This window comes from Chiloscyllium punctatum, chromosome 10, assembly GCF_047496795.1.
Source record: "Chiloscyllium punctatum isolate Juve2018m chromosome 10, sChiPun1.3, whole genome shotgun sequence".
NCBI lineage: Eukaryota > Metazoa > Chordata > Chondrichthyes > Orectolobiformes > Hemiscylliidae > Chiloscyllium > Chiloscyllium punctatum.
In genome coordinates, this window is record NC_092748.1 from 34,367,423 (window position 1) to 34,378,681 (window position 11,259).

Below are 11,259 nucleotides of genomic sequence, written 5' to 3' on the forward strand. Positions count from 1 at the left end.
TATTCCAACAGTGGCCTAACCAATGTCCTGTACAGCCGCAACATGACTTCTCAACTCCTGTACTCAATACTCTGACCAATAAAGGAAAGCATACCAAATGCCGCCTTCACTATCCTATCTAACTGTGACTCCACTTTCAAGGAGCTATGAACCTGCACTCCAAGGTCTCTTTCTTTAGCAACACTCCCTAGGACCTTACCATTAAATGTATAAATCCTGCTAAGATTTGCTTTCCCAAAATGCAGCACTCTCATTTATTTGAATTAAACTCCATCTGCCACTTCTCAGCCCATTGGCCTATCTGGTCCAGATCCTGTTGTAATCTGATGTAACCCTCTTTGCTGTCCACTACACCTCCAATTTTGGTGTCATCTGCAAACTTACTAACTGTACCTCTAATGCTCGCATCAAATCATTTATGTAAATGACAAAAAGTAGAGGGCCCAGCACCAATCCTTGTGGCACTCCACTGGTCACAGGCTTCCAGTCTCAAAAACAACCCTCCACCACCACCCTCTGTCTTCTACCTTTGAGCCAGTTCTGTATCCAAATGGCTAGTTCTCCTTGTATTCCATGAGATCTAACCTTGCTAATCGGTCTCCCATGGGTAACCTTGTCGAACACTTTACTGAAGTCCATATAAATCACATCTACTGCTCTGCCCTCGTCAATCTTCTTTGTTACTTCAAAAAACTCAATCAAGTTTGTGAGACAGGATTTCCCATGCACAAAGCCATGCTGACTATCCTGAATCAGTCTTTGCCTTTCCAAATACATGTACATCCTGTCCCTCAGGATTCCTCCAACAACTTGCCCACAACCGAGGTCAGGCTCACCGGTCTATAGTTCCCTGGCTTGTCTTTACCACCCTTCTTAAACAGTGGCACCACGTTTGTCAACCTCCAATCTTCCGGCACCTCACCTGTGACTATTGATGATACGAATATCTCAGCAAGAGGCCCAGCAATCACTTCTCTAGCTTCCCACAGAGTTCTCAGGTACACCTGATCAGGTCCTGGCGATTTATCCACTTTTAACCATTTCAAGACATCCAGCACTTCCTCCTCTGTAATCTGGACATTTTGCAAGATGTCACCATCTATTTCCATACAGTCTATATCTTCCATATCCTTTTTCACAGTAAATACTGATGCAAAATATTCATTTAGTGTATCCCCAATTTTCCTGTGGCTCCACACAAAGGCTGCCTTTCTGATCTTTGAGGGGCCCTATTCTCTCCCTAGTTACCCTTTTGTCCTTAATATATTTGCGAAATCCCTTTGGCAAATAGAATAAAGGAGAATCCAAAGCTACCTCATGTCCCCATTTTGCCCTCCTGATTTCCCTCTTAAGAATACTCCTACTTTCTTTACACTCTTCTAAGGATTCACTTGATCTATCCTGTCTATACCTGACATATGCTTCCTTCTTTTTTTTAACCAAACCCTCAATTTCTTTAGTCATACAGCATTCCCTATGCCTACCAGCCTTCCCTTTCACCCTGACAGGAATATACTTTCTCTGGATTCTTGTTATCTTATTTCTGAAGGCTTCCCATTTTCCAGCTGTCCCTTTACCTGTGAACATCTGCCTCCAATCAGCTTTTGAAAGTTCTTGCCTAATACCATCAAAATTGGCCTTTCTCCAAATTTAGAACTTCAACTTTTAGATCTGGTCTATCCTTTTCCATCACTATTTTAAAACAAATAGAATTATGGTCGCTGGCCCCAAAATGCTCCCCCACTGACACCTCAGTCACCTGCCCTGCTTCATTTCCCAAGAGTAGGTCAAGTTTTGCACCTTCTCTAGTAGGTACATCCACATACTGAATCAGAAAATTGTCTTCTACACACTTTGAAGAAGTAACGAAGATGATTGAGAGTAATAGATGTGATCTATATGGACTTCAGTGAGGCGTTCGACATGGTTCCCCATGGGAGATTGATTGATTGTCAAGGTTAGATCTCATGGAATACAGGGAGAACTAGCCATTTGGATACAGAACTGGCTCGAAGGTAGAAGACAGGGTGGTTGTGGAGGGTTGGTTTTCAGACTGGAGGCCTGTGACCAGTGGAGTGCCACAAGGATCGGTGCTGGGCCCTCTACTTTTTGTCATTTACATAAATGATTTGGATGCGAGCATAAGAGGTACAGTTAGTAAGTTTGCAGATGACACAAATGGTAAGGTCCTAGGGAGTGTTGCTGAACAAAGAGACCTTGGAGTGCAGGTAGATAGGATGGTGAAGGCAGCGTTTGGTATGCTTTCCTTTATTGGTCAGAGTATTGAGTACAGGAGTTGGGAGGTCATGTTGCGACTGTACAGGACATTGGTTTGGCCACGGTTGGAATATTGCATGCAATTCTGGTCTCCTTCCCCTCGGAAAGATGTTGTGAAACTTGAAAGGGTTCCGAAAAGATTTACAAGGATGTTGCTAGGGTTGGAGGTTCTGAGCTACAGGGAGAGGCTGAAAAGGCTAGGGCTGTTTTCCCTGGAGCGTTGGAGGCTGAGGGGTGACCTTTATAGAGGTTTACAAAATTATGAGGGGCATGGATAGGATAAATAGGCAAAGTCTTTTCCCTGGGGTCGGGGAGTCCAGAATTAAAGGGCATAGTTTTAAGGTGAGAGGGGAAAGATATGAGAGACCGAAGAGGCAACTTTTTCACGCAGAGGGTGGTACAAGTATGGAATGAGCTGCCAGAGGATGTGGTGGAGGCTGGTACAATTGCAATATTTAAGAGACATTTGGATGGGTATATGAATAGGAAGGGTTTGGAGGGATATGGGCCGGGCGCTGGCAGGTGGGACTAGATTGGGTTGGGATATCTGGTCGGCATGGACGGATTGGACCGAAGGGTCTGTTTCCATACTGTACATCTGACTCTACCCCAGTCGCATGTTCCTAACCATGTCCTGAGTTCATCTGCCTTCCCTGTTAGGCCCCTTGCAATGAAACAAATGCAGTTTAATTTATTAGTTCTACCTTGTTCCTGCCTGCCCTGACTGTTTGTTTGACTCACTTCTGTTCTCAGCTATACCCGTTCCAGATCGATCTCTTTCCTCACTATCTCCCTGGGTCCCACACCCCCACCTTACTAGTTTAAATCTTCCCAAGCAGTTCTAGCAAATATTGTAAAATTGTAGACCATTCTGTCAAATATTCGCATGATGGAATATTATAATGTTCATAAAATCTATAATGAAGCTAATTTCTGAAAGGTAAAAAATTTACATAGCCAACATTTTGTATGTTTGATGTTTAGCACTTTCAAACATTTTATTTCTGATTCCATTTTGCCTCTCTTAGGTCCAAATAGTTAGAGACAAGATTACAAAGCCAGGTGCAAAAGTATGGAAAAAAGGAGAAGGTTTGCCAAACTTTGACAACAACAACATTAGAGGTTCACTCATAATAACATTTGATGTAGACTTCCCCAGGGAACAACTTACTGGTGATCAGAAGGAAGGCAAGTACATTAATTTCATAAATGGTGTCTTTTCTGCTGTCAAGCTTTCAACATTGCTACATTCTGAATGCACCTATGATGGATTATTGTTATTGCACTGCATTCATTGTTCACAGCAATAAATATTCCTGTCACCAAATGGGAAAAGGAGGGAAAAACCCAACAGTCAGGCCTTTGTTGTCATTTTGATTCTAGTGATATTCTTTACTTCCCTTCCCCATTCCATTACGTCTGTTTTTCTTTCCTTACTGTCTTCAGTGCCATTGATATTTGCATGCAAATCTGTCCCAAAATCATTCACAAAACAACAAGGCCCACCATGAGGTTGGTATTAGCGAAGGCTCATGATCCATGTTGTTTAATGTCTAGATATTGATAATTGCATTTGATAATGAAGTTGATCAGTATGGCACTCAATCGATTCTAGGAGCACCTTCAACCCAGTGACCTCACCACAATGGTGTGAGGAAAATCTGATTTATTGACTTTTCAGATCTTTTACGGAACTATTGGTCCATTTTGCTTACGCTGGAATGATAAAATTCATCTGCTTAAAAGCTTTGTTGTGTTACCTACTATGACAGACATATAAACTGGAAATAGAAGTAGCCACCAAACCTGCCTCCACCATGTGCTATAAGACCACTGCGATCTGAAAGACCTCACTCCATTTTCCAACAGACCTTATTTTATACATTTTTTATCTTCCTTGTTAGTCAACAATATATCTACCACTGTCATAGAAATAGTCAATGACACTGCTTCCTGGGTAGAGAATTCCACAAATAAATGCCCCATCTTTCAAAAAGAAGAGGAAGTGGTGGAGGCTGGTACAATTGCAACATTTAAAAGGCATTTGGATGGGTATATGAATAGGAAGGGTTTTGGAGGGATATGGGCTGGGTTTTGGCAGATGGGACTAGATTGGGTTGTGATATCTGGTCGGTATGGACGGGTTGGACCGAAGGGTCTGTTTCCATGCTGTACATCTCTGACTCTAATCCTCGTCGTTTTCCAAGGGGTCACCCCTCATTTTAAAAAAAATCCCTAGTTCTAGCCTTCCATGCAAGAGAAACCTCCTTTCAGCAACCACCCTCTCAAGTCCCCTAAGGTTTTGTATGCTTCAATTAATCTGCCTCCCAGTCTAAATTCCAGTGTATGAAGTCTCGATCACTTTCCTCATAAGATAAACCACCTCATCTCTGGGATCAATTGAATGATCTTCTGTACACTGTTTCTAATGTTATGTCTTTATTTTGTAGACAGTCGTCCAAATATGATCAAAAACTAGTACCCTGTACAACAGTAGCAAAACAATGTGCTTTTTATTGGAAGGAGGATTCTAAATAAACAGCATTCTATTTTCCTTTTAGTCAATGGCTGTACCTACTAGCTAACATTTGTGATTCATGTGCCAGGGCATTTGGATCCCTCTTAGTTAGTGTTCCATGATCTTTCTCCATTTAATTAACATGCTGCTTCTCTCTTCCTGCTAAAAAGACAATTTCACATTTTCTCACATTATACTTAAGCTACTAAAGTTTAACCAACTCAAAAACATCTCTCTCTCTTTGCAGACTCCTTAGGTCCTCTTCATAGCTAAGTTTGCTACCTATCTTGTGCTGTCAGTAAATTTAGCAACCGTACATTCAGTCCCTTTATGTAATTGATATAAATGGCAGGGGCCTCAACTATTTACACTGATCCTGCAGCTCTTCACTCATTGCAGATGTATTTCACTGCAATGGTCATTTCACTCATGCAATTTGCAGCCCCTGCTCTCAGGCTTACAAACTGCTAAGTCTCAAACCTACTGAAAGAGGTGACGCTCCTCACCTTCTCAATCCCCTGAACTATCTAACTTGTAGTCTCACCATCCTGTTTCTTTTCATTGACCAAGTTGAGCAATGTGATTGCCTTCTGAAACAAAATTCTGAAAATGTGTTGCTGGAAAAGCGCAGCAGGTCAGGCAGCATCCAAGGAACAGAAGAATCAAGGTTTCGGGCATAAGCCCTAAAGAAGGGCTTATGCCCGAAATGTTGATTCTCCTGTTTCTTGGATGCTGCCTGACCTGCTGCACTTTTCCAGCAACACATTTTCAGCTCTGATCTGCAGTCCTCACTTTCTCCCTTCTGAAACAAAATGTCCAGGTTACTGGATACTCTTTGATTTATTATGGTATGTGTAGCTCAGCCCCCAGTTTATCAACTTTTAGCCAAAGCTACTTGACATACAGGCACTGCAGATGTTAACTGCCTTGGAGCGCACAACCACACATCATGAGCCACATGCTACTGCCAAAACACAGCACCAACCTCCCCCCCCCCCCGCCCCCCAACCCCTGTCATCTTTTTATGTTAGTTTATTTTTGTCTGAATGTGATTTAATAAACCATACTTGTTAATCAGCTTTATTGCTTCCAATGAACCTGAATACTACTATTAAAACCAGTCTGCAGACTGAATTCCTAGCTCTTAAACTTGCTGGATTGTCTTCTCTTTGCGCTGCTTTTACCATCAAGCTTCCACTGCTGTTCATACACTCAACTCATCAGGACCTATTCTCTGCATTCCTTTTGCTGTGAAGCCTCTGCCACTTTTCATGTGTTTTTTTTAAGTTGCCTGGTCCTCCTCTGTGCGGTGCCTTTACAATACATCTTTATCCTATCTAATTCTGTATTTAAAAAACCAAAGCTGCTGATAGTCTTTGCAATCGTTTATAAAACAAATCTGAATTTCATCAGTAATTTAGATGTAATACTTTGTTTAGAATAAAGTCAAGTTTTAAATTAATTAACACAGACCTTTTAATCCTTTTAGACATGGGATTTTAGACTTATTTGCCTACAAAGATCAACCTATGTAGAGAAATGGGGGGGGCACAATCACATTAGTCTGGAGCTGTGCATGGGTTGAATAACATTCTGCAAACATGGTTTGCTTAAATCAGTGTAGATTGTGAACACGAAATGGCTTTACAACTATATTTGTTTCTGTCTTTGTAGGTATAAAGCAGCTGCTTAAACAAGGACCAGTGAAGAAAGTGTACAATGGACTTCAGGGATATTGATGAAAACACAACAGACTTCCATGTGATACTGAAAATTTAACTATTTATTATGAGGTTTCTAATGTTGACTGTATTTTTTGGGGTTGGAAAGGAATTGCTAACCTTTTGAAAAACTGAAATCTCTATGTTTGATTCTTAGCAACACCAAGATGTTTTTGAAATTTTTATTTTGACCCTTGTTCAATTTTGTGCCCCTGGCCCCAGCCAAGGTTGCTTCTGGCCAGAATAGCAAAATATGTTTGCATTTTAAGATGATTAGATATATTTCAGTTTTTATATTCTAAACTGAAAAGGCAACAGGTAAACATCTCTATTTCTTTAACCATGTTCTGCTACTTGTAAAGTGTTAAGTATTATGGTAATTCAATTTTGAATGTCTCAAGAAACAAGTGTATTGATTTCAGTGCAATGTCAAACTTTGTAAAAATTGTTCAGAAGTACTTTCAATTTGACTTGTTATTTTTGAGATCTGTGGGGGCCAAATATTGCTTCAGTGGTCAAAACAATTTGGTCTCTGTAATATCTGAATATGAAGAATACACCATAAGTTTGCTCAGATATATATAATTTAATTTTAATTTGTCACTTGAGCTGTAAATTGACAATGAAGTTTTGAAAGGAAGGCACAGTTTGAAAATGACTTGGTGCACAGTACATTGTCAAATGGAAAGTTAAACAGTAAACAACGTTGTTATAAGGTGCAATTCATCAGCTAAAATTGATTGGGAAGAAAATGCATCTTGTTGTAGATAGCAAGACCTATGCATTTCATTTTTTGCATTTGTTTCAATTGAAGGATTGGAGTACTGACATCTATCATTTCAAATTAAATGCAACAAAATATGTTGAATGTGTGAAACATAGTGGATTCTAGCATAGTTCTTCCAAATTAGAAGAGTACTGATTCATGTGATCTCTACGGATACTGAGGAATTTTTAAAGCAGCAATTAATATTTTTTTCTCAACTGTACCCATTCTAAAACAATGAGAAAATGACAATTGTCTAGATTGCACATTTCAATGCTATAGTTGGGATAGAAAGATCCTTCAGTCAGACTTAGTTTGGTTATAGCAGGTGCACTGCATGCAAGGATAAATACAGTCTAACTGTATTTTCATGTAATACTCCACTTATTGTGTTAAACCTAAACAAAATAGTATCTTTTCATTTAATTGAAACATGCAAGCAATTGTTTTTAGCATCCTGTTTTCATAGTCTGGGATTACAAAATATTGATCTGCTACTGGATCAGTAAAATGCTGTATGTTGCTGTTCAATGTTTTTCAAAAAAATTGTATTTGTGCACTTCGAAATTGAGTTAATAGTTTTCTTAACTTCTGCTATTCAAGGTTTGATTGTTTTTCTCATTAATTCATAGTACCAAACAAAAATGCAACAAAATTTTAATTTGAAAAGGTTTGATGTGAAAAGCAGACATTGTTTTAGAAGGAACATTTTTGTATATATAGCTAAATTAAAAAAATTAGTTGAGGCATTTTTTTGAGAAGCTAATATTTTCACAATGGCAAGTACTAATGTGCATAGAACATTTTGCAACTTTTTAAATGTCTCCACAAAAGGTGTGCAGAATATTAGATAATCTGCAGATATTTCCATAAATATGTAACTGGGTTGCTTTTGGTGTCACCAGAGTGAATATACCAACACTAAATTGCCTGTGTACATAATACAAATAGTCTTTATATATGGTTACGAGCAGACCTACACATTTTGCTTTGTCTCATACTGGGCACTTTCTAACGTGCATAAAATGTCTGACTGATTACCTTGTTAAATATAATCTAGTTGAATGCACTGGCTGCAAATGCAAATCATTATCAATCTAGTAGAGCTCAGTTAGCAAAAGGGAAAAGTACAAATCTATTTGTTCTAAATGATGTTTTATGAACATACAGATTACACAAGAACCCTTGGTGGGGTGGGAAACTAATGTATTTATAATTGAAACTAAGGGTCAGAATTTTTTTTGCATTAAGATGCTTAATTCATAGCTCTTTGTTGCCAATTACTCTCACCTTTTATAAAGGAGTGAGCCTAAGCTAGGGCTTGTCAAAATTTTGGGGGCACAATCTCCAACTGAGTGCTTACAGCTGTATGGTTCCTACAATTCCTCACTTTTTAAATGAAGTGTGGCCTAACTGGCTCATCTTCTCGGCCTGATTGACAGCCATATTTAGCCATTGAAAAGGGATCACAATGTGAAAAAATTTGGGATGTGCTAATTTAAACTGTACCATAAACTTGTGATTGAGAGGAGAACTTGAGGTGAGGAAGGAAAGTAAATTAAATCTTGTTGTCACTTGTTAAGAAAGCAGGTTTCCATTTGTAAGCAACAAACAACTGTGTAAAAAAAAAACAAAGATTGCCTTAAATATGCATAAATTAAATTTGTATCATCTAGCTCTGCTTGGTATGTATGGACTAAAGAATATGAATCCCTGAATGCATTTCAGTGAATCCTGGTCTATCTAGTGCTCATTTATGCTGCCGCCATCCAAATGAATCTATAATGTTAATGCAGCTAGATCTACTGCTGAGGCTTGGAGAAGGTGAGGACTGCAGATGCTGGAGATCAGAGCTGAAAATGTGTTGCTAGAAAAGCGCAGCAGGTCAGGCAGCATCCAAAAAGCAGGAGAATCGACGTTTCAGGCATGAGCCCTTCTTCTGGAAGCCCTTCTTCAGGAATGAAGAAGGGCTTCTGCCCGAACCGTCGATTGTCCTGCTCCTTGGATGCTGCCTGACCTGCTGCGCTTTTCCAGCAACACATTTTCAGCTCCTGTTGAGGCTTCTCTGACACCAGAATGAAACAGAAATTCCAGGAAAGAGGGAATCTCATTTGCTTCACTTTCCTATCATTCAAGCCATTACCAAACATGTAGATAGTGTGTGTGTGTGTGTGTGTGTGTGTGTGTGTGTGTGTAGGTATAATGAAAGTTTGATTTTCTGTTGACACCACTTTGCAGAGTGGAATGGAATTGAACTGTGAAAGAATGAGAGAAAAACTTAAACTAAAATTTGATAGAGATGGAATTTTGTGTGCTTGCATTCAGAGAATTCACTTCTTTCTTCAAAATGATTGCAATACCAACCATGCAGTTGCTACAATGCATATTTTGTGCTTCAACTTTGCGGAGAATTTCCAAACTATTGCCATTGTGTTAGTGGACAGCTCTTTTTCTTTGAAGAAGTTTTCTTGTTGAAATTTAATTACCAGGTGTGGAATTTTTGATTCTGTTACTGACCAGATTTAGATTGTTCATAGAGTTAAATAGATTTATTATGGGGAAAAAAACCCAACATTCAAAATTTGGCACCTAACAGCCAAAGGCAAGGTGTGCATGCAAGTATATAGTCCCGTCATGTCTTATAGCTGAAAACTGGCAGTTTCAAGTTACATTGTGTAATTGGTAATCTGAAATTGTCTTCAGTGATAGGTTTTGTACTACTGCCTGCAGTTTTTGATTTGTTTTTATTCAGAATTGGTCAGTGGAAAACTTTAGAAGTTATTTTTTAGACTTTTATGACAGATGCTTATTACTGTCTATTAAATTCCAATCTTGTGCAATTTATAATGCCCAAAAATGAGGATTTTTAAAAATGCTAATTATCTTGTCCTAATTTAAACAAACTTTCCTTTGTAAACATGTCTGTTTCAGTTTATTTGAAGATGATTGTACAAATGAAAGGAATCTGCATCTGAATAGCCCCTTTCATGATGCCAAGGCATCCCAAAATATGTTATAGTAAATGAAGTACTTTTAAGTACGGTTACTGTTGTAATACAGGAGACAGGTACTCTGGCCTAAGTAGTGTAGAGGAATAATCTAGTTTGGGTAAGTGAGAATATCCTAATTTAAATCCAGGGTTTTGTTTTTGCATCCAGCTGTTTAAGATTCATTATGCAATATCCTTTGTATTACTGGTATAGCAAAAACTTCCTTCCAGTTGAACATTGGTAAGGAAAAACTGGAAACACACCCTAGTTATAAACTTCACCCCTCTCCCTGTCATTTGTCTGAAAACCATACTACAAACCCGTTTGGGATATCACTAAGGTCTGCCTATTTCTACCACCCTAACATCCGAGTGTACCCTTGCCTTAACTCATCTGTCGAAAGTTTCTTCTGTACCTATGTTACCTCTAGGCAGGACCCTTCCAATGGCCTCTGGTCTATATATTAGACTCTATTGTTCGTGTTCTGAACACTGTTCATGCATTCACGCCTGCGCTCGCTAACCTCTTCATCTGATGAAGAATCACCAGACTCAAAATGGTAACTTTGCTTTCTTCCCACAGATGCTGCCAACCTGCTGAGTTTCTGTCTTTGTTTCAGAACTCCAGCACCTGTTCCGCCTTGTTTGATGATCTGGAAGTGTTCCAGGAACTTTTATCACTTTTTAAAAAAATAAATGTAGCTTTCTACCAATTTGTTCAGAGATGTTATTCTCCTATTTCTAATACTGATTTTTTTTCTGCAGCATGTAAAGAGTTCCTTCACTCCTCCATAAGCGGTCACCAAACATACGCGTATTCTGTTCCCACCTTCCAGCATTTCTCCCGCAGCGTCACATGTTTATGACATTTCACCTGTTCGTCTAAATTGTTCTTAAATGCTTTGAGGGTTCCTGTATAGAGATTTTATTTTAGTCGGACTGTACAAATTCATTAATTCATCAAAACCGTACTTCCCCTTGCAGTACC

The 11,259-nt window shown here is 39.1% G+C and overlaps 1 protein-coding gene across 1 annotated transcript in view; it reads left to right on the top strand.

The window, feature by feature from the left end:
- Positions 1–8,351, top strand: part of dnajb11 (DnaJ heat shock protein family (Hsp40) member B11) — a 35,867-nt gene extending 27,516 nt beyond the window's left edge. Inside the window, exons 9-10 of the mRNA XM_072578871.1 lie at positions 3,306–3,465; positions 6,470–8,351. Coding sequence (XP_072434972.1) covers positions 3,306–3,465; positions 6,470–6,534 — 225 coding nt within the window. The 3' untranslated portion in view covers positions 6,535–8,351. The remainder of the gene's footprint in view (positions 1–3,305; positions 3,466–6,469) is intronic.
- Positions 8,352–11,259: the final 2,908 nt, after the last annotated feature.